General features: G+C 47.8%; 1 protein-coding gene across 6 annotated transcripts in view; it reads left to right on the forward strand.

The window, feature by feature from the left end:
• The window catches only part of PTPRN2 (protein tyrosine phosphatase receptor type N2), a 799963-nt gene that overhangs the window by 269254 nt on the left and 506601 nt on the right, over window positions 1-24108 (forward strand). For 4 of the 6 annotated variants that reach the window (XM_053217793.1, XM_053217794.1, XM_053217795.1 and 1 more), the window contains one exon: window positions 21115-21211. In XM_053217793.1, the coding sequence (XP_053073768.1) occupies window positions 21115-21211 (97 nt within the window). Of the gene's footprint in view, window positions 1-1245; window positions 1376-20599; window positions 20747-21114; window positions 21212-24108 lie in introns of those variants that run through there. The other 2 variants (XM_053217796.1, XM_053217798.1) reach the window with 2 other exon arrangements.

Raw genomic sequence — 24108 nt, forward strand, 5'->3', positions numbered from 1 at the left:
GCCTTCAAAGTTAAGCACGCCAAGAATGGGGCCGGTCGTGGTTGCTGGGACATTTTAGTTTTGAGCAGCGTTTTTAATCTGACGACAGTCGAGAGGCTGGACGTTCTGAGAATTGTCTGCTTGTCTCCTCCCTCGGTGGAGACAGTGAAGAGGTAAGCAGGGGAAGTGGTTACGAAACAGGGAAGAAAGAGCATCCTGGAAGTAGGGTCTGCCCCAGGTCGGTGGAGCCTGCGACAGTGGGGGCACAGCCTGTGCCTGGAGGCCAGGGGGGCTAGCCAGACGGGAGAGGCTGAGATTTCCAAGCAGAGAACCGAACACCTGACTCCACGCACGTTCCGTCTGCTGCCCCCACCCTCCACCGCCTCTCTCTCCTGGAGAAAGACACGTTCGCCTTCATTTCCAACACATCCATTCAGCTGTGACGTTTTAAAGGGGAAAATTCATGTAAAATTGATCGAGGTGTTCCTGATAAGAAGATGTCCCTTCTCTGAGGTCCCAGTGGGGTCTCCTCTCGAGCCTACCCCCTGGGTGTGACCTCTTTCTTTACGAGCTTGGCCCCCGAGGAGGCTGGCCACGGCTCACACAAGCAGGTGTGGGAAGGGTCAGACATGCTCTACCACGTCTCCCAAACATGCTCGAGTGAGACCCACCATCGCTGGTCTTTGTGGGGAACTCATTGCTCCGAGCAGGTTCTTTCAAAACTCACGTACTCACATCTGTCCGTGCGTGTGGTGTATGTGCATATGTGTGGACATGTTCATGCGTGTATAGTGCGTGTGTCACATCATGCTTTGTCCTAGGACGTGCCCACGTCTCAGACATAACCCCGTAACTTGGCGATCAGTTCTTGTTTTGAGGCCTGTTTTGCTGTACAAAGCAGATGTGTCCAGGAAATACATCTCAGGGATGGAGAAAGCTGAAGAACGCTGGTTTTCCAGGAACAGATGGGACTGTAGTTGCTCCCCATCCGTGGGAGGCTAAAGGTCATATGTCCCCTTCTGGAATGTGGGGTCCAAGGCAAGGGGTGCCGTCAGGAGGCCGTGGCTCTGTGCTGCCTCTGAAGAAGAGATTAGGGCTTTGTTGGTCTTGGTAAATATGTGCACTGGGTGGTATTAGTCTTGCCGGTAAGTCTGTGGGCTTCTGCAGTGTTACTTTAGGCCACCTTTATTTGAACCATTTTTCTCTCCTTTTTTTGGAGCATTTTTGATACCAGACACCTTGCTGCCCAGTGAAGTCCCAGATCCTGGTCTGCCCGTCTGCATGCACGGGCCCTCCTCTTCTGCTGGGCACAGACCTGCAGGTTCAGCAGTCTGGCTGTCCTGCGCTGGCTGGGTCCGGTTAACCAGGCACTCCGGAACAAGGGAAGCAGTCTCAGGTGACACGGAGTTTTGTGCGGGACTCTTTGTAAAAGCAGCGTGCGTGATGGTCCCTGGGGTCTGCCAAGAAAGGGAAGAGATGGTCTTCTCTCCTTTCCAAGACATCCAGCCTGAAGGAAGTTCTGTGCTTTCATTTTGGAATGCACTAATAACTAGCTAACTAGCTGTCTCATGGTCAGCTCTGGGCAGCTTCAGTCCACAGGAGTGGACTTAGGTCATCTAGAAAGTGGGATTGGCCAAGATCTAATCAGCTTATTAGAAGCCGAGAGTCATATGTTTATTTTAAATAGTCCCAGCATTAGTGCTCAGTATTTATTTAAAGCATTTGAGGGAAAAAAAGAACAATTCTTGTTTGTTTTGTTTTGGGCAGTTCCCGTTCAAGGAAATGGTGCCTTCCATACTGTGTCTCTGCTTCTTAGGTTTGTGAGGGTGGATCAGGGGCGTTGGATCAAATGGACTCTTATCTGGCCAACCTCGGGGCCAGGTTTCCCTAAATGAGCAGGGTCCACACTTTTCGGCATTGTGATCTTTCCCATTATCAGGACACCCTGACTGTGCCTGGAGGGTCTGGGGTGGGGAGACGGGAGGGGTCCTGTCCCAGACTTGGGAGACGCGGCGCCCCCGTGAGGGAGCCCGCTGCACTGTCCAGCCCTCGACCCGCCTGGTGTTGTGCAGTTACGGGCACGTCTGCCTGGAGACAGGCTGGTGGGGGCCTTGCTGTCAAGTCCGTGAGTCTTTGGGGGACACGCATCTTGTCAGCGGGCAGAGATGAGGGCGGGAGTAGCAAGGAACGCGGTCTGGGCTCTTGGGGTGCCAGCCAGCAGCACACAGATAATTAGTAGCAGTATGCTCAGAGATGTTTCCCTGGCCGTCACCGAGCTGTGGAGGCAGTGCCGGCTCACCACCCGGAGGCACTGGGAGGATTTCGTCTCTCCTCCAAGTAATTGGCAGCTGTAGGCCTGCCTGTGCGGCTTGGCAAGGAGGTGAGGGGAGACGCCAGGCCACGGGGTGCTCCGTGGGCCTGCAGACTCCCTCCCGCCCTAAGTGCTGGGAGGGCCAGGGTTGCCATGGCGACGGGAGAGGCAGCAGGTGGGGAGGGAACTTCCTTCTCCATCAGCCTTTTATTTTTAGCGAGGCAAGAGCATTGTGCGAGGTGACGAGGAGGCCGGGTGGCCGGGTTTCCGGAAAGGTGTTTGCGGCCTGTGCGGTGCTGCCGTCGCTTGCCGTTGGGGGCACGTCTCTTCCTGGCGTGTTCATCCTGTACCAGGGGTGATGGGTTCTCCATCCGGAGCTCGGACAGTGAACTGCAGGTGTCAGGGAGCAATGGTGGGGGTTGACTCCGGGAGTCACACACTCCTTCACTTACTGAATGTATTCTGAGTCTCTAGATTGCAGCAGTAATGTCTACACTGAGAGAAAAGCAGTTATTTTCCCAGCTCAGTGGCCGGTGACTGCTGGGTCCCAGCAGGACGCTCGGATGGATGCTCTACCCCCGAGCGCGTGTGATTTCTGTTCTCCTGTGGCATGCGTGTTGTTACGGCCACCTCCTAGTTTCTGAGTGTCCTCCAAGTGATGCCACGCTGTACAGGCCTCGTTGCCTCCTCTGTGCAGTTTCTGTGCAGTTTCTGCTTCTGCCCACGTGCGGGGTTCTCTGCCACGGTTCCCACTCACGTGCGGGGTTCTCTGCCACGGTTCCCACTCACGTGTGGGGTTCTCTCCCATGGTTTCCGCCCACGTGCGGGGTTCTCTGACACGGTTCCAGCGACACTTTCGTCTCGGTACTTATAATCAGGTCAACGGTATTCACATCACCGCCAACGATTTTGCCTTTTCTTTTAGAAAAATGTCCCACAAGCACTTTGAGAGCAAGTGAGTTGTGAATTTTTCCTACCGGGTAACACGTGACTGAAACTGTCTTTGGTAGCACACAGTTGGTAAGGCAGCTTCATGACTGGCTGAAAAATGGTGTGAAATAGTGGTGTCAGCTTGTAAGAAAACATCAGGACTGGCTCAAAAGTTAAATGTGTTTTGTGTCACCTCCAAGAACAGACAAGAGGGCAAGAACTATGAGGATTCAGTTGAGATTCATGGACCCTGTTGAACTCACCTGGACAATATGAGCCCTGTTCCTTTCTCAAAGGAGAGCTTGGAAAGTGAACCATACCTTCAACCTTTGCTTTTAGCGAGACGGCTTTGAGTCCCAAGACCACAGGGGATGGGGTGCAGATATTGGAAGATGTGCAGTCAAGCCCAGTTTTGACATGCGAACCGAGCACATGCGTCTGGGAACAAGTGTGTGTCCTGCCTCACGCCTCCCCTGCACCTGTCAGCTTCCACGGGTATTTGAGTTGAGCTCTTGGCTCGGGATTTTATCTTAAAAGCATGTTAAGGCATTACCCCTTTTCTCCCCTTTGCAATGGAATCCCCAATTCTTTACCCTTTGAGATAATGTGTTGTCTTCTTATTAGGTAAGTTTTATATTTTCCTAACAGTAGTAATTGAGGTGTCGGAAATATTTTTCTCCCTCTTTCCCTGACTTCCCCTCTCGGTTGGACATCTTGTGCAAGGTGTAGTGACGAACACAAACGTTGGAGCCTGCCCCTTGGGCCACATCATGGCTCTGCTGTTACCAGCTGTGTGCCGCTGAGCAAGTTGCTTACTGGGCGTGTGCCTCAGTTTTTGCATCTGTACAGCCCGTGTTCACCCACGTGCAGTGTGGAGAGTGGTGCCCGATGGGGGTGGGTACTCACACAAGTGTGGGCTGTCAGCACCGTGGGATACCGTGCAGATGAAATGTGTGTGTCCTGAGCTGTGGGCCAGTTCCTCTGCCTATGTCCTTCGGGCTTCCTTTGTATTTGCCTGGAGAGGCTTCCAGGGGTCAAGAGCACCCTCGTCCTCTATCTCCTCCTCCTGCCGTGCAGCCTTCCCCAGAAGGAAAACTCTACCAGGCATGGGGCACCTCCCCCCAGACCAGTGTGCCCTGAGCTGCTTTCCCATCTCAGCCCCAGACAAGGCCCGGCGTTTGCCTCAGACGTCGTCTACATCTGCCCGCATCTGAGAGTGCTTCTTTCCATCGGTCATTCACCGGCAGGTGCTCTCTGCAGGGAGAGGCAGGAGTGAGGCGTAGCGTGCCACAGCGATGAGCCCGGAGGTTGGCGCACTCTTCCTCACTGTCATCCCACAGCGGGAGCACTTGCTGCACCCACTCAGTCCACATCCCGGTGTTTCCTGGCTCAGACGTGTCCCTGGTCCTCGTCCTCCTGCTTCTTGGAAATGCGCCCCACTGTCCCTGGAAGAATATGCTTTTTGGAGCAGCGGTGCTAGATCCGTGATTCTCTGTCATTTTGCTACGGCCCGCCAGCACGTACGGTTGCCCTGCCTGTTAGCTCTGTGGCGCCGAGTTATTAGTAAAGCCATATAATTTCTGTTGCCACTTTCTGTGTAAGTCCTTTGAAAAGGCCAAAGGAAGGAAGCAAGTGCCCTGCAGACAGCTGCCCACCTGCTGCGTGCTCCCGGGGGAGAAGGGCTCTGCTCCCTTCGTCCTCTTGTAAGACACTTCTGCCGTCATGGGGCCCGTCCTCACGGCCTCAGCTGTACTCTGTCACCCCCAAAAGGCCCCACCTCCTGACCCATCCCACTGGCTGGCTCTCATCGGGAGGATCTGGGGGCACAGCGTACTGCCCGCAGCACCCCTGCTACCTCTGGGTCACCAGGGACCCACCCCGGCTTCACGATGGCATTTCCACAATGACAGGGCCTTGTCTCTTCCTTTAAGTGCTGACTTTAACTTCCATGAGGTGTTTGTATTTTGCTACACATACCCAGAAGCTTAGGAGAATTGTGTATTTTAAATAAGTCTAATGAATAAATCAATCAACTTGTGAATGCAGCCTAGCCTGGAATATGCATTTTTAATGAGTTTTGATATCACACAGTCTTATATCATTGCTGGAGGGTGACATCGCGCGGGATTTAGTGCCGCAGGTGGAGAAGGCATCTCGGAATATCTTACTGCTGCCAGCCGTGCCCCGGTTGTGCCCTGACACGACAGGACATCGTGTCGTGAGGAGCTGCTCTCCCATGAGCCTTCCCACAGTCTGACTGAGTCAGTGGGGGTCTGGGTGGGCACCTGCAGAGAGGGCGGTCCTGGTGCCCGGCAGGTGACTGAAGGACCGAGCGTCCAGCACTTACCGTGCATGATGCTGTGCAGCTGTTGCCTGTCCCACCGTGTCAGCATGCAGAGCCACCCTGCCCCATTTCCTCCTCACAGGAGAGCGCCACCCGAGGGTTTCCAGGATAGTGCTCACCATCTGAATTTGGACGTGCAGAGTTCCATCTACAGTCACCCAAATAAATCCAGTTAGAAAACCCATTCAGGGGGCACCTGCATGGCTCAGTCGGTTGAGCGTCTGACTGCAGCTCAGGTCATGATCTCACAGTTCGCGGGTTTGAGCCCCGTGTCGGGCTCTGTGCTGACAGCTCGGAGCCTGGAACCTGCTTCAGATTCTGTGTCTCCCTCTCTCTCTCTGGCCCTCCCACCCCCCCTCAAAAATAAATAAACATTTAAAACAAAACAAAACCAAAAACCCACGCAGCCCAGTTAGTTGATAAGGTGGGTCAAGCCTGGTCTTTAAAAGGAGATCCTGTTCTAGTTGTAGAGATCCACCCCAGTGTTCTTTGCTGTGACTTGTGTGCTCTCTGACAATGTGAGGAGAGGCCTCTGACACCTAATAAATAAAACCCAGCAGGTCCTGAGTTCCTGGTCAGATGAATGAGGTTCAACCCCATTTAGTCAAGCTTAGGAGGTACAGTACTCATTAGTACTCAGTCCTAAGGAGAGAGAGCTTCTTAGGAGGTACTTGTAACTCAGTAGTGCCTAGTACTAAGTACAGGCAGCTGCTTAGGAGGTACTTAGGACTCAGCAGTACTTGGTCCTAAGTAGAAACTGCTACTTAGGAGGTACCCAGTAGTCAGAAGTGCTTAGCACTTAGAATTAAGTCAAGCTCACTCTGTGTGGAGGGGCTGGGCTTGCAGGATGTTTGCATTCTCCACATTGGCCTCCTGGGGCTCCTCAGCTTGAGACCCCGAGGCCCCCATGGCAGGGTATGGCTGTCACGGCATCCTGGGCCTATGGAATGACCTGGAAACAAGAGAAACCATCTCTCAACTGAGTATTTATTCTCATGAAGCCAGAGAAATGACTTCACAGAGTCTTTGTTCTCTCGCTACAGTGACTGAGACTTTCTAAACCAATTGTCCATGACGTTGTACCCGCAAGAGAATCCTTTTTATGGAGACTCAGCCAGAAAGCACAGTGGAGTCTGGCCAGTGTCAGCAGTGAGACAGTTTGCTCTTCTTATGTTAGTTTTGAGAAGGAGAAGACCATCCGTGCTACTTTGAATCTGACCTAAACCCTCAGCGCTTTGCTGACATGCTCTGTTCTAATCAGGACTGGGGTTGGATTGGAGTGGTCCATGCTTCGTAGCCAGAACATTCCGGCACCAGCCTCCTGGGCCAGCGCATGTGTCTTCCTCGCTCCTGGTCACTGAGCTAAACCTGTAGACGCAACTCCTCTTGCAAATCTCCATTCCACCCGTGTCTGAGTCTGTGTCCCCTCCAACTAGGAAGACCCCAAGCCCCGAGGTGGGGGCTCTGTGCACAAGTGGATGGAGGCTGCAGCTCGAGACAGCCGTTGGGAAAGATGTGCATGAAATTAGATGGAGAGAGGACAGGACAGGCAGGGAGGGGGTCTTGGCAGAGGCTCTATGAGCAGCCCTGCTCCTCACCTGTCTGGGTGGCCACAAGCTGGGGGATCCTCCGGGCTGATCAGGAGCCATTAGGATGCAATTTGGGCCAAATCAGATTCGATTAAGTTTTGAAAACAAACAGCAGCAAAAGCAAGCAAACAGGTTTGGCAACAAAGGCAGTTCTCTTAGTGAAAACATGGATACCGTGAGACTACTTCTCCGGTCAAAACTGGGCTGAGACATTACTCAAAGAGGAGGGTTTTAGGGACAGCTGGGTGGCTCAGTTGGTTAAGCGTCTAACTTTGGCTCAGGTCATGATCTCACGGTTCATGGTTTGAGCCCTCTGTGTCTCCCTGTCTCTCAGTCCTTCCCCTGCTCACACTCTATCTCTCTGCCTCTCAAAAATAAAGACATTGAAAAAGCCGGACTGAGAAAGTTGAGGGTTCAGCATTGCTAGAGCTCCATGGGCCTCTCATCTGTCAGGTCAATGTGCATGTTTAGGAACACTGAAGCCATATGTATCGTTCCCTTGACTTTAAAAAATGTCCCCAGATATTTTCTTAGGGAGCATTGGGGGAGGACCTCATCAGGGGACATCTCACCAGGAGAGCCATGGACTGTAGAAGGTTCATTTACAGTCAGGAACAGGATTCAGGTAGGATGTAAATGGTGGCAGACGTCTCCCCACTTCCTGGTGGACCAAAGCCAGAGGGAGTAGAAATTTCAAGACATGAGAGCATTATGGCTGAGTGTGTGTGGGATGATTGTACTTTGAAGTCTGTCTCAGGGGAAGTGAAAGACTTTAATTAAAAGGTAAAGTTTGTCAACAAATCTGTCACGAAAGGAAATCTTGCTAAAACTGGGGTGGGTGGGGGAGAATCGAGCTAGCACTGAAAGGTCACAGGTCGGAAGGCTTGCACGTCCTCAGCATGGAGGCCGAGGGTCCCTTGGGGGTCTCAGGGCAATGAGGAGGTCTTGCCCTGAGACTGTGCCCTTTGTGTCCTGGTTTAGAAGGGGATCCCAGTGCAATGCCTGGCGTCTGCACCAAGGCCTCTGCAGGACTCCCCACCTCAGTTTGTCCTTTGCTCCCCTGTTCATGAGCAGTTGGAGAGTAAGAACTTTATGCCAGTTATTTAAAAAAAATTTTTTTTAATGTTTATTTATTTTTGAGAGAGACAGAGAGAGAGAGAGAAAGAGAGAGAGCAGGGGAGGAACAGAGAGAGAGGGAGACGCAGAATCCAAAGCAGGTTCCAGGCTCTGAGCTGTCAGCACAGAGCTCCATGTGGGGCTCCAACTCATGAGCTGTGAGATCATGACCCGAGCAGAACTCGGACACTCAACCGACTGAGACCCCCAGGCACCCTCCCCCCACCCCCACCGCCCATGTCAGTTATTTAATGGGCTTTTTCTTCTTTGCTGTTAGAGAAATGTGCCTCCCTGCTGAATCGGTATTGAACAGAGTGAGGATCCGGTAAGTGTGGAGTTTGAAGGAGACAAAATGTTTGCTCTAACTCACTCCAGCCTTTCTGATATGGTGGTCATCTGCCTGTATTTTGAATCTTTATTTAATAATATTGAATACCATTCCTTTCCCCCTCTTTCTGTCTCTCCTCATACCTGGTTTTATGTGCTTGTGACTTTCCCCTTCTTTTTAATGGTCCCCAGCATTTTACTGTGGCCTGTGGACAGGAAATTCAGTCCCCTGTGCCAGCCTCCTGCACACCCACCAGAGAGCAAGATGGCCTTCTCCAGACACGACGACACTGTTCGTTCTGCCGGATGCGCGGGCGGTGCCTGGCGCTTGTCGGGTGCCTTGCGTTTTCGGTCGGTGGTTTTCTCTCTTGCTCTGAACGAGTAGGGATGGCTACCCTCTCCCCTTGGGAGCTGCAGGCGACTGTGGCATCACCGGGTCCAGGGCTTTCCCACTGTGGCCGCACGGCACGAGTGCCCACCACCCACCTGCTCGGCGTCTGCGGTCACTGGCTGCGCCTCCCTAGGACCAGTCAGGGCTGAGGGAGAAGTGAGGCCCGTTTCACGTCTCTGGGAATTGACTGGCACCTCATCTCCGCCTGCATCCGGAGGTGGGAAGTGCAGTGGCCGCGCCGTAGCAGGAATCTTATTTTATGTGGCTGGCCAGGCACTACGACGGCAGCTGTGAGAAGTGCGTGAAGTGACGCGGACACCATTTGATGTGTCCTTGAGCTCTGGAATGGAAGTCCGAGATGAGAATGTGTGGGGCAGTGGGGGACCGTGGAGCGGCCTCTGAAAGACCGCCGCATCCCGGGGTTGACCTGGCAGTTGTGAAAATGGGGAAGGGACCGATCACGCATCACCCTGGAGCGCTCTGACAGCCAAGGGAGGCGTGAACGATTTGCAACACAGGGTGTGGGGGGCTGGGGCCCTGCGAGGGGCAGTGGTTTCTGGCACCAAGTATGGCATCAAGCCCTGGACTGGAAGGAGCCACAGAATCCCCCAGCTCCCAAGAGTCCTGGTCAGAGCGGAGCGTCTCATGCTCCTCTGTACGGCGCGCTCGCTCACTGTTGTCTGCACAGGGACTTGGCAGGCCCAGGGGGACTGGTCAACGTGCTGTGCCATCAAGAAGCTTCTGCACCATCCTGCTGTTGGGAGGTGGTGTGGGAGGACCATCACTTCCTAACTTTGTGGGCCCCGTGGCCCTGCGTCAGCACCCACTGTGACCCATCACACACGGCTGGAGCACGCCCAGGCAGACCGAGGCCTCGGGTGCCAGCCCTGCCAGGGTCTCTAATCCCACGTGCACCCCCTGGAGCTTCTCCTCCAGGAGAGACCTGTTGGCAGGTGCTCTCCTGGTGTCACACCCTGCCCCTGTCTTTGTCCTGCAGCCTGTTCACTGGGCCCCTGATCTTGTCCCCTCTTCAGGGGACCTTCGTTCCCTAAGCCCTGCACTGGAGTCCCTCTTGCTGGACCTGCCGGGCCAGCCGAGCCCACGCCTGTCACTAGGAGCCTCCCTGGCCTATGTGAACGGCTCCCACCTCGCCCTCACGGGCAGCTAGCAGTAGAATCATGAGGAAGTTCCCATTTATGAACACGGAGGAAAGAAGTCTCGGGGATGCTGAAGAAGACCTGAATTCTAAAATAAAAGAGGTTCTAGCAAACAGGCCTTCCTGGTGGCACAGAAGCTGTGAGTGCAGTCAGATCAAGAAGGACAGGACTAGGGGCCAAATGGGCAGCCGAGACGCGTGAGCTCCAGGGCCTGCAGACTTCTACGGAGCCCACATGCTGCCACACGTATAACAGAAAACCCCTCTGCTCTGCTTTACAGGAAGCGATAAAGGGACACTTGAGGCTCCTCTCCTGTCTCTCAGCTCCTGGCCCGGGGAACCAGCCAGCAGACCCTCTGTGGCTCAGGCCCAGATTTAGAGGTTGTCCAGGCTCTTGGCTTCCCCCACATCTCCCTCCTCACAGCCACTCCTGGCCTCCTGACTGTATGGTCCAGCTTCCCACAACCCACCCCCTGGGGGCAGCCGGCGTCTCTCAGCGATGCCCATCCCCTCTGCCCGCCTGTGCTGGCCTCCCTCCCCCGGGTCCCAGGGTATCACCACGGGCCCCACCATCCTAACCTTCCCGTGTGCTGTGCCGCCCCCGGCCTCCTTCTCATTCCGGAGCACTTGGCCTGGCTTGCTTCTGCCTTGAAGCTTCCCCTTGCCCGGTTCTCCCTCCCCCTACACTCTTCCAGCCTTTCTTGCCCTCTCTTCCTGGTGAGTCCTGTCCACCGCGCCCACCTGTGCACTGCTGCCCATGGTTTTTCACCACAGCACTTACCACAGACCAACATTTTCTTGTTTAATTGTGTGTTTGTATTAACGTGTGTTCCTCCGTTAGAATGTACATCCCATAATGGGAGCAGGAACCGTATCTTTCTTTGCACTCGTATCTTCACAGATCAGAAAGCTGAATGCCTAACATGTCCCTGCCTCCTGCTTTATCAATTTATTTCATCAAATATTCAGCAAATTCCAAGCATGTATAAAGTGCTGTGTTTGCCCAGGAAGCGAAGCGGCCCAAATATGGAGGTGATGCACGGTCAGGCAGCTGCCACACTCATCCCCGGCCCCTGGGAGTCGCAGATGTGAGGAAGCAGCCGTCTCTCCGGCAGGAGAACGCGGCACGTAGGAAGCATTGAATCACACGTGCACACACGTGCACATGCTCATCACATGGAAATCACGTTTAAATACCCTATGCTCTGGTTCCGTTTTTCTTTTTTAATAAAGTTTATATTCTAGCGCTGACCAGTAACATTGGTGGGATTTCTCTGCTGCTAAAGGGTACCAAGATGAATTTGCATTCTATTTGTATTCTCTCTACCGTCTTAAAACTAAACAGTGGCAGATGGACATATTCTAGCAAGCCCCCTTCCACAGTGATAACTAGGTTCGTATGGTATGTCATTAATGGTCAGATTTCCAGATTGTGTAAAATAAGTATCTGTAAATGGAAAGTTTTACATCAGGAAGGTCAGTGACATCCTCCTGTTCGGGGCTGAGTTGGTGGTTTTCAGGGCGTGTGACTACACCTGCTCTGATCTTGCTTCTTGCAAAGTGTATTACAGCGGAGTGGGCACCCTGGACATTTTAAAACAAATATACCAGCATACGAAATACGAAGTGGGTCAGTGTGAGTTCATCCTGTCAAAGAACAAGCATGGGCTTGCCCGGAGGCTGGCACGTCTCCTCCTCCTCCTCCTTTGGAATTCCCTGTGTGCATTGAGGCGGCCAGTATGCCTGCTGCCAACCTTGACCCTCCTCCTTCATTGCCTCACGTAGCTGACTATTAGCACTGGCCAGTGTTGCTTCTGAAAACTCGAGCCATCCCCACTATCGGTCTCTGAGTTGCAGCCCCCGTGTCTCTGAGATGGGCTGTGTTTACGCCTCCTTCCCGTCTCTTTACTACCTATTAAAGGTAGTTATTCGCAAATCATGAGGATTAAAGCAGGAAAGAGTACAGGGCCTGGCTTGTGGTTAAGGCTCAGTAGATAGATACTATTGTTTTTACAATTTGTATCATGTTCGTATTGTTATTTTTATCGTATTTGTGACACACTTGGGTATTTATGTAGGAAACGCCAGCCCTTCTTTGTTGGGATCCAAGGCCTCCTGTGACTGCACACTGTCCGCTGATGCCTCCTCTGCGCCTCGATGGCCTCACAGCCTTCCCACTGTTTCATGCGCTGTCCCCGGGGCCACAGACTTGGCAAGCCTCACCTCTTCCTCACCCTCTCCCACTATTCTGGGGTTCTCCCCCGACCTCATGCCATCTGTTAGAATCCATTTATCCTTCCTGCCTTGGTCCAGGCACCATTTTTCTCTTTGAAGCTTTCCCCAGTTCTGTACCCCAAATGAATGTCTTCATTTCTCTATTCATATAGCTGCTTGCTTATGACTCTATTATGTAATTACCACACTCAGATCTGATTTTCGCTAATTATGTACCCATCTGTGTCAGCACTAGACTGCGTACGGTAAGAGGTCAGGGGTCATGTCCACTCTCAGGCGTTACATGCCTGATAAGAGCGCAAGAGTAGGTGATGTAGCATGTAAGTGAAACCACGCAATGGGTAACCTTCTTGGATTGGCTTTTTTCACTCGGCACAGTGTTCTGGAGATCCATCCGGATTGTGGCTGAGGACTACTCCACAGTACGCATGGGCCATAGTTAGTTTGGACACTCACTCACTGAATGACATCTGTACACAAGTTTTGTACACAAGTTTTCATGTGAACATTTCTGTGGGATGAATGGCCAGCGGTCAGTTGCTGGTTTGTGTGAAAAGTGTATGTTTAGTTTTTAAGAAACTGACAAACCATTTTCCAGAATGGATGCGTCGTTTTACAGTTGCACTGCCAATGAAATAGTGGCCCAGTTTCTCCATATCCTTGCCAGAATTGGATATCGTCAGTTAATTTTGTAGCCTTCATGGTAGGTGTGACGAGGCCGCTCACTGTGGGTTAACTGGCATTTCCCTGAGCGCTGACAATGTTGGACAACTTTTCGTGAGCTTACTTGCCATCTGCGCATCCTCTTTGAGGAAATAGCTCTTCGTGTCTTTGACACTTTTTCTAATTGGACGTTTTTAGTGTTTACTTGTGAGAGTTCCACATTCCAGGTGCGCGTCACTTCTTGGCCGTGTGGCCTGTCCTGGTCTTTCATGCGAACATTAATGCTTCTCCTAGCCCTGGGTCCCAAAGATTTTCGGTTGTTTTTTGTTCCCTAAAATGCTTCTTGTTTCATATTTTATATTTATATCCATTATCTATTTTGTTTGTTTTCTGTGTAAACCGTGAGACTGATGTTGAGGTTTCCGCCTCTGCTTCTGTGTGTTCCACAGCTCTTGCACCGTTTGGTAAAAGGCACTTTGTCAAACATTAAGTTGCTTTTGCACCTTTGTCAGAAATCTTGGGCACACTTGTGTGGGTCTATTTCTGGGTGTTCTATTTTGTTCCATTGATCTGTTTGCCTCTGCCAATACTATATAGTCTTGATGACTGTGCCTGTATAAGACTTGGAATTAGGTAGCGTGATTCCTCCTGTTCTACTCTCCTTTTGCAAAGTCGTTCCAGCTACTGTGACTCCATTGCCATTCCATGTAAACTGCTCGTCTGTATCTGCAAAGAATCTTGCTGGGATTTTGACAGGAGTCGTGTTGAACCTGTATCCCAGTTTGAGAATTTTCACCATTGTTGTGTTGAGACTTCCGACTCATGAACGTGGCATGTCTGTCCTTCATTTAGATCTTTGGTTTCTTTCATCCACATTGTGTAGTTTTTAGCATACAAGTCCTGCGTGTATTTGTTAGATTTACACCTAAGTACTTAATTTTTTGACTGACTATAGTGTTTCAATTTCAGTGTCTATGTGTTTATATGTGTCATAGTGCATAGAAAAATAACTTCTTAGTTCTAAGAGTTATTGTAGATTCATTGGGATTTTCCACGTAGAAAATCATGTCACCTGGAAAGAGATAGTTTTATTTTTTCCTTTCTGATCTGCTTGCCTTTTCTTTCCTTATCTTGCCCTATTCCATTGGATAGAACTTTCAGCTATGTGCTTAAGAGTGGTTAAGAGGAAACATACACTTGCCTTTTCCTCATCATAAGTGGAAAGCTTCTAGTTTTTCACCATTAAATATGATGTTAGCTGTAGGGCTTCTGTAGATGTTTGTTATCAAGTTGATGAATTTCCCCTCAGTTCCTATTCTTCTGAGAGTTTTCATCATGAATAGGTTTTGAATTTTTCAAACACATTTTCTACATTGATATAATGTAATTTTTTCTTCTTAAGCTTATTAATATGTTAGCTTACATTGATTTATTTTGGAATTTTGAACCAGCTTTGCATATCTGGAATAAACTCCAAGCTGTATAATTATTTTCATACATTGCTGGATTTTATATGCTATTTTTTTCTTGAATTTATTTCATTATTTTGAGAGAGAGAGCACACACGAATGCATGCTCAGAAGCAGGGGAGGGACAGAGAGGGAGAGAGTATTCCAAGCAGGCCCTGTGCTGTCAGTACAGAGCATGACATGGGGCTCGAACTCACAAATTGTGAGATCATGACCTGAGTTGAAATCAAGAATTGGACGCTTAACCAATTGGCTAAGCCACTCAGGTTCCCAATATACTAATATTTTTCTTTTTAATTTTTTTTTAACGTTTATTTACTTTTGAGACAGAGAGAGACAGAGCATGAATGGGGGAGGGTCAGAGAGAGAGAGGGAGACATAGAATCTGAAACAGGCTCCAGGCTCTGAGCTGTCAGCACAGAGCCCGACGCGGGGCTCGAACTCACAAACCGTGAGATCATGACCTGAGCCGAAGTCGGCAGCTTAACCGACTGAGCCACCCAGGCGCCCCTATACTAATATTTTTCTTAAGAACTTTTATGTCCATATTCATGAGAGATATTGTTCTGTAGGGTTCTCTCTCTTTTTGGTCTTTGTCTCCTCTTTGTATCAGGTTAGTATTAGCTACATAAAATTAATTGGAACTATTTCCTCTTCTTCTGTATTCTGGAAAGGATTGTGTAGAATTCACATTAATTCTTCCTTAAATGTTTGGTAGAATTCTCCAGTGAAATCATCTGAGGCTGCACATTTCTTTTTGGGGAGGTTTTTAATTATGAATTCAATTTCCTTAAGAGTTATAGGGCTATCAAATTATTTATTTTATATTGGATAAGATGTGGTAGTTTGTGGTTTTTGAGGAATTGGTCCAGTTCACCTCAGTTGCCATGTTTAAGTGTGTAGACATGCTTGTTCCCATATGGGGTCTACAGGGGGTCTGTATTGATATCATCTGTCTCATTCCTAGTACTGGTAATTTGTGACTGCTTTCTTTGTTAGTCTTGCTAGAAATTTGTCAATTTTACTGATCTTTTCAGGGAACTTTTCACTGACTTCCTCTGTTTTCCTTTTTTTCTGATTTTAATCTATTGATTTCTGTTCTTTATTATTTCCTTCTGTCTACTTTCCTTGAGTTTATTTTGCTCTCCTTTTTCTAGCTTCTTGATGTGTACATTTAGATAATTGAGTTGAGACTTTTTGAAATGCAAACATTTAGTGCTAAAAATTTCACTCCTAGCACACCTTTAACTGTGTCCTGCAAAATTTTGGTACCACGTTTTCATTTTCATTCAGTTCTCAGTATATTTTTCCCTTGGATTTTCTTTGACCCATGGATTATTTAGAAGTTTATTGTTTAATTTCTAAGTGTTTAGAGATTTTCTTGTTAGATATATGTTAGTTGATTTCTAGTTCAACACTATACTGATTAAAGAATGCAGTCCAAGTGATTTTGAATCTTTTAATTTTGCTGAGATTTGTTTTATGGTCCAGGATATATATGGTCTCAGTCCATGTCATGTTTTGTGGGCACTTGAAATGAGTGTGTGTTCTGCTTTTGTTGGATTGAGTGTTCCATAAACGCTGATTAGAACTGTTAATCCATGGCGCTGTTGACTACTTCTCAAGCTTTGCTGATTTTCTCTTTATTTGTTCAGTTGCTAAAAAAGTAGTGTTGAAGTCTCCAACTATAATTGTGGGTTTGTCTATTTCTCCTTTCTGTCCCATCCAGAAACTCCATGTGAAGTTTCGCTTCACATATTTCTAGCTAGGTTGTTTGAGCATACATATTTAGGATTCCTATGTCTTCTTGGTGGATTTATATCTTTATATAATGTCTCTCTGTCCCTGGCATTTTTGTTTGTTTTGATGAGTAGTTTATTTGCTATTACTGTAGCTACTGCTACTTCCTTTGATTGATGCTTGCATGGTACATCTTTTTCCATCCTTTTACTTTCAACTTGTCTGTAACATTATATTTAAAGTGAATTTCTTATAAAAAACATATAGTTGGATCATGCTTCTTTAATCCACTTAGTCAGTGTCTGTCTTTTCATTGGTATATTTAGCCCATTTATATTTAATGTAATTATTGGTATGTTAAGGCTTAAATCTTCCATTTTACTATTTGTTTTCTGTTTGGTCTGTTTTTCTCTGTTTTTTTTTCTTCTTCATTCCTATAGGGTTATGATAATATTTTTTAGAGATCCATATTGATTTCTGTAGTCTTTTTGAGTGTATCTCTTGATAGCCTTTTTAGTGGTTGGTCTAGATATCATATTATTATAGATATCATATTATTATAAATAATCACAATATACTGTCATTGTTTTACCAGTTAAGAATAGGGTGTAGAAACCTTACCTCCCTTTATGGCTCTTCCCCTCTGTTTATTATAATTATCTTAAATATTTCCTCTACATACATTTAGAAGCACAACAGACAGTGTTATCATGTCTGTCTCAACTGTCAAACATAATATATAAAATTCCAGAGAAGGAAAACTAGTCACTTTCACTTTTCACATTCTTTTCTCCTTCCTGATGTTCCAAGGTTCCTTCTTCTGTTTTTGCCTTTGTATTTAAATACATTCATTTAGCAGTTGTTTTAGGGCAAGTCTGCTATAAAAAATGCTCTCATTTTCCCTTTTTTGAGAATGTCTTAATTTCCCTGTCATTCCTGAAGGATGGAGATATATATATATATATATTTAATGTTTATTTATCTTTGAGAGAGAGAGAGAGAGAGAGTGGGTGTGTGTGAGAGTGCAGGGGAGGGGCAGAGAGACAGGGAGACAGAAAATCCCAAGCAGGCTCTGCACTGTCAGCACAGAGCCTGACACAGGGCTTGATTTCACAAACCATGAGATCATGACCTGAGCTAAAATCCAGAGTCGGACACTTAGCTGACAGAGCCAACAGGAACCCACTCCTCCTGAAGGATATTTTTGATGGGTCTCTGGATTGGTAGATTTTTGGGATTTGGGACTGATGGTTGTTTTCTTCCGGCACTTGGAGAATGTTGTGCGATTTCCTTGTGGCCTCTGTGGTTTCTGATGGGAAATCCTTTTTGCTCGGATTGTGTTTCCCTCATAGGTAAAGTGTCCTTTTCCCCTGGCTGCTGTTAAGATTTTGTCTTTGAATTTAGTTTTCAGAATTTTAACCATGTGTCTTGGAGGAGATTTGGGCTTACCCTGTTTAGGGTGCTCAGCTTTGTGAATCTTCAGGTTTATATCTCTTGCCAAACTTGAGAAATTTTCAGACATCAAGTTTTTGAATGCCCTTTCAGCCACACCTTCTTTTTTTCCCCTTCTGGAACTCTGATAATATGAATGTTAGATCTTTTGTTATAGCCCCACACTCCCTGAGGCTCTGTCTTTTTTTTTTTTTTTTTTTTTTTTTTTTTTTTAAGACTGTTTTCTCCCTGTTGTTGGAATTGGATGATTTCTGTTGTTCTCTTATCTAGTTTACTGACCCTCTCCTCTATCCCTCATCTTTCTATTCAGTGCATCCCCTGAGCTGTTTATTTTGGGTTGTGTATTTTTCAGTTATAGTATTTCCATTTGGCTCTTTTTGGCTCTTTTTATATTTGGCTCTTTTTATATTTATTTATTTGCTGAGACTTTCTATTTCTTTGCTAAGGCTTCTAGTTTTTCATTTCTTTCAAGTATGTTCATAATTGTTCATTGAAGCATTTTTATTATGACTGCTTTACAATCTTTGGCAGGTAAAGCTAACACTTCAAGCCTCGGCGTTAGGGTCTACAGATGAGATCTTCCTGGTTTTTGGTATGACTAGTGATTTTCTGTTGAAACCTGAACACTTTTGTACTATATTATGAGACTCTGGGTCTCACTTAAGCCTTGTGTTGTTGTTTTTTTAAGATTCTATTTATTTTGAGAGAGCGAGAGAGAGAGCACAAGCAGGGGAGGGACAGAGAGAGAATCCCAAGCAGGCTCTGCCCTGCCTGTGTGGAGCCTGATGCAGGGCTCAAACTCATGAAGTGTGAGATCATGACCTGAGGTGAAATCAAGAGCCAGACGCTTAACTGAATGAGTCACTCAAGCACCCCTAAGCCCTGCATTTTAACAGCTTTTTCTGACACTGCTCTGCCAAGGTGGGTGAGGGGTCCCTGTTACTAACATGGGGGTGGGAGTCCAGGTTTACCACTAGGCTTCTGCTGACATCTGTGCTGAGGGGTCTAGTCCATGTGTTGGGCGGAGTGGGTGGGTGGGAGTTTGATCTCCCTATGTGGTCTCCACTGACATGGGGGGGGGGTACCACCTGCTCCCTACATGGCTGCTTTGCCAACCCGGCAGAGTTGGGGGGGGGGGGTCACTGGCCTTGTTCCAGCTTCATAAGGGAGGACACCCAGGCTGCCTCTTGGCCTTTGTTGTCATGGGTACAGGCTGTGCTGTGCTGTTTTTGGCAGCGTTTGATGAGAGTGGAGCTGCTGTTGTCTAAAATGTGCTAAGTAGCTCCCTTCCTGGGCCTCTGGCTGGGGAGAGGTGACCTCAGTCGGAGCTTCACCTACACTTGGTGCTCCCGGGTTGCTGGCTGACTCAGCTCCAGTGTGAGGTGCATAAGGCCAAAGGACAGCCCAGGGAGCCCCACAGGTGTGGTTCCTCAGATTCCCTAGGACCGCAGAAGTCTGTCTTCCGCCCACCCCTCGTAGCCTCCTGTGCATATAATCTGCAGGGTTTTAGTTGTGCCTAGTGGGAGGGGTGGGAAGAATGTGTCTTCTCCGTCTCCCTGGCAGCAGTCAGCTCTTCCTAGGGTTTTGTCTTCTCAGTAGCCTTGAGAGGAGTTCAGAGAGAATGTCTAATGCCCCAATGTATGCATTGCTTTGGTTTTGTATCCAAGTGTCCAGTTTCTGCCTGCTCCCAGGAAAGCTTAGAAGTCAGTCTAGGGGTTCCGGGTCTCCCTGAGATTACCTGTACGGAACACCTTTATCAGTTGGCCGACTGTTGTGATTGAGCCCTCCTTACAGACCCCAGAATTGAATTGGCTCAGGCTCTTGTGCTGTTTAGTATGTGTGCTGCCGAGGCGAGCACTTGTGCTCTTTAGATTAAAAAATACATTCGAAGTTTCGTTATTTTAAATTCTACAAATGAAAAATTTTTATGGGAAGTTCCTTTTGTGCTCTTTATTTGTTTGTTTCCGGATAGATATTAAGACCACCCTTTTGGGAATGGCATGGTTAAACTATGCTTACTTTCTCAATTCACAGTGCTAGATACTATGCTAATATTACAAGTGTGCTTTCATTTGAGAATCCTCCCAGGAATGAAGCAACGGTTAATAGCCACATAAGCATACACTTCATATGGGTGGTTTTTTTAGTTGCTTTTGGCAAGTGGAAGATGCTTGCTTATTATTAAGTACATTTCATCCTGAAGTAAGGGTAACAGTGACTATGGGGTTCGGTCTCCCTACAGCGACCCATTCTCTAAATGCTATATTCCAACAGGGCTGCTTAGAACAAGTTGCCATTAGAGGCTAGCCTGTTTGGTGAGTTTTCCCATCAGCTTCCCCTTTGGGTAATGCCATAGAGCCTTTTGAGATTCAGAAGTGTTCCAACTGTTTGAATCTTGCCATTTGTAAATGAAAAAAAATGTTAGATTTGCATTTGAAAAAAGAATTCAAGTGTGTTCATGAAGGCAGCTTATATCTGCTGAGCCCTTTTTATTCCCCAGAACATGTGGTTCTCAGCAAGTTCTGGACCTCCCTGTACCACACTCACGCACACACATAAACAGGCACAGAGCCGTCCTGATTTGAAGATTTTGGTAATGTGTTTTTGAACAGGGCATAAAAATATATCTCTGTAATTACATGATATTTAGTGATTAGATAATTATGGATAATTGCATGGGGTAGTTCTAAGTGCTAAAGTGTTACCATAAGATCTAAAATGTACAAATTGCATAATAATTATTCTTGGGAGTTATTTGGTAATTCTGAGCATAATTATCATGTGATCTGCAGTGCATGTAATTAATGCATAATCACATGCATTTTGCCTTCATAACTACTTCGCTCTTGTTATAAAGCTCTTTGTCATAACATTTGAGTATAAATATAATGTAATTGGCTCCCAGATACAGCACATTAGGCCCCATGATAATTGCCTTCAGAGTAACAGTACCCTTATTTCATTACAAACGTGTGGCTCTTAGGCAGGCTGGAGCTCCAAGGAGCCCGAGACGTGGCGGTGAGGAGCAGGACGGCGGTTGAGTGGTGGGTAAACGTGTGCACATTTGGGTCGAGAATGTCTTTGCTATGACCAGGACCTTTCCATGAGAAAGTCTGCATCTTTTGCTGCGGACAAATCCATGAAATGTGCTCCTGGTTCAAGGGCGCCTTGCTGTCCAGCCACGCCACCACTGCGCCTAGTGTTTTTCATCTGACAAAGCACCCATCATATTTCTGGTCTAGATGTCTCAGAAGGCGGGGATTTCTAGAAGGAAAAGACCTTATTAGTAAACCGCAGTGAGCGCTTTGGCATTGCGGGAAAACTTGGAAACAGCAGCAGTTTCTCCTGTGACCGAAACAAGAGCTTTGCTCACCTTCCACGTTGATAATGCAGCTTTTGCATCTGTCCCCAGGCTTCACATGGCAGGATGACTACACCCAGCACGTGATGGCCCAGGAACTCTTGAACCTTCCCTCCCCGCAACATCTGGACGCCTCCAGCACAGCCAGGTAAGTAGATGCGGTTTATGTCTCCTTGCTCTCTGGCCACGGCCAGCATCCATCAAGCTTGTTTTTGTTTGAACCTATTGTCTTTTGGGTGTAGAGGGACCAGAGAGTTGGAGAAGTCCAATATGGAGCAGATGGGTGCTTTCCTTTCCTCTGTGTCCTAGCCCAGTGGAGCCAGATGCGTTGGCGTAACCCTGTAGCCAGGGGCTGTCCTCGTTGACAGACCTCCCGAGGGCCCTGTCCCTTTCCCAAGACCCTTGGAAAGCCCTGCATCTTCGGAGCCTTGGTTGGAAGCAGAGAAGTCAAGATTTCTCATTTCCCAGTAAGAATTTATGTTCTCTTTCGTACAAAGAGCAGAATTAAATCCTGGAAGTTTTCCCGCTGCCAGAGCCTAGCAGTGCTGCGCTGAGTGTTTCACTCTGCAACATCTCATCGCCTCCTCGCGGCGCACTGTGAGGGCTCCTAATCTCCCACGCACCCTTGCAGGGAAGGAAAGTGGGACACAAGAAGTTGGAGGCTTAGTCCAAAGCAGACAGGCCACAGTGAGCCAGCTGGGATTGTCTTGTCCCTCAGCCATTGAACTATATATTCTTCAAGTGAATAAAAAGTGAAAAGCCCTTTCCCAAAGGCTTAGGGAAGTTGGGAAAGTCCTTTTTTTTTTTTTCCCCAAAGAAAGAGACTATTTGAAACTTCAGTTAGGAAAATCTCAGTTGCACAGAAACGTGGGCATCTGCCTTTAGCTCATGTTCCTCTAATAAGTGAAGGAGCTAAGCCGCCAAGAAGTTCATTTCCGAATCCAGGGAGATTAGGTGAGTGAGCACGTGTAAAGGACTTGTGCACGCTGAGAACACGTTCCCATCTTAGCTCTTCTCCAGCCAGACTAGGAGTTTCTTTAGGTGGAAAATGTGTCCTTCTCTGTCCTGCGCCCAGCTGTCAACCATGAAGGCCTCCTTTGTCAAAGAGAATATGCCATTAGAGTCTGTGAGTGTGTGTAAGACCTCTCTGTAAGAAAAAACAACCAAAAACCAAAGTCAAGCTATCTTGAATTTCCATTTTTGTTTTAGATGACTTCATACTCTTTGCACTTGTCTTTAAATTACCCTTGGGCATTTCAGTGCTGCCCACTGCTCCTTCCTTCCCAGTGAAGATTGAACTTCACTAAGATGAGGGGCACTGTGCCAGGTGACCTTGAGCTCCACCATGAGCAAAGGGTAACTCCTTGGACAGCTGAGGTGAGAGAAAGACCAGAGCACAGCATCACCCAAAGACCTACGTTTGCAGACGAGGTGAGGCTGTTGAACAGACACCTGGATGACCACCTTCTTACCAATGTCAGTATTGTCATTTGCAAAAATTGCCAGCTTTATTATGAAAAGCGACACCTTATCTTTGTTGCTTTTTAAAATTTATTTTTCAACGTTTTTTATTTATTTTTGGGACAGAGAGAGACAGAGCATGAACGGGGGAGGGGCAGAGAGAGAGGGAGACACAGAATCGGAAACAGGCTCCAGGCTCCGAGCCATCAGCCCAGAGCCTGACGCGGGGCTCGAACTCACGGACCGCGAGATCGTGACCTGGCTGAAGTCGGACGCTTAACCGACTGCACCACCCAGCCGCCCCTCTTTGTTGCTTTTTAATAAATAAGATTAAAAGTTTAAAAACATTCATATTAGAGATTGGAATTTTCTTCTTTATGGATTTCCTATGCATGCTTCTTGCCCATATGAAAAGTATTTTTTTATTTTTCTGTTTTGTTTCTTTCAGTGTAGAGCCTTTATATTTGAGGCTACTAACCTGTCACGTATCCCGTCTTGTAGAGGTATCTTTTTGGTCTGTACCGTAGATGACACCAGTATAGTTGCTAATGACAACAAGAGTGCCCTTAGCTCTCTCTAGGCTGGATTTTTAATCTCTGTCTTTGAGAGTGTTGAACCTAAGCAAACCAATCATCCCAGCTCTACCAGCAGAGCCCTATTTTTGGAGGACTTGATGGGACGTTCTCCGCATTCCTGTCTGTCTCACTCCTGGCTCTGGCCCCCGAGGGACGGTGTTCCTAGGCTGTGTCAGTAGGCGCCCGAGTCCTCAGGCTGGGTCTGGGTTTGGCCAGTGGGATTCAGCCCAGCTTAGAGGGCAGAGAAGAGGGGGTCAGGATGGCAGCGGGACCTGGGCAGCGTGTCTCCTCCCTCCTGTTGGTCTGGTGGTTCGCCATGGTCATCTCTGTTGTGCCTCTCAGTCCTGTAAACAGTGCCTTGTTCAGTTACACGGACATCCTGCTTCAGGGTCCAGCCTGTTTCCTGATGGCACTCTGCCTGACAGGCAGTCTCAGCAACAGAATAGAGGCACAGATTCCTGCCATCGTCTGGCTCCGGCCTCCTTGCAGCAAGGGTCACGGTCAGACGGTCATCATGGTACGCACAGTACTTTTCCCTCTTTTCAAAACTTTCTGCACTTTCTTTAGCATTGAGATGATCTGTTTACCAGTGTACATACTTTTTAATAGTCTTTCTCTGTAGGTGTATCTCATAACACTTCATTGTCTTCCAAGACTATTGGTAAAATATGCTCACAGTTTTTCTTGTGTAAGATTGAGGCATTTGTATTTTTGCAGAGAGCTACCCTCCTTTTCACAGGGACTTCCACATTTGTTAACTTGTGATACATAGAGTTGGATTATAGTTCAAAAATCCATTCAACATGTAGGTAGTGGTCACTCTTCTCATTTTTAGCATAATTTTTTTTCACAATTTTAACATGATTTTTAAAATTACTTCTCTCTTGGATTTTCTTACTGTCCTTACACTTACTTTCTTTAAAATGGTTATTTATTTACTTTGAGAGGGAGAGAGAGCATGCATGTGCACACATGAGTGGGGGGGGGGCAGAGAGAGAGGGAGAGAGAG

This window comes from Acinonyx jubatus, chromosome A2, assembly GCF_027475565.1.
Source record: "Acinonyx jubatus isolate Ajub_Pintada_27869175 chromosome A2, VMU_Ajub_asm_v1.0, whole genome shotgun sequence".
Taxonomy (NCBI): domain Eukaryota; kingdom Metazoa; phylum Chordata; class Mammalia; order Carnivora; family Felidae; genus Acinonyx; species Acinonyx jubatus.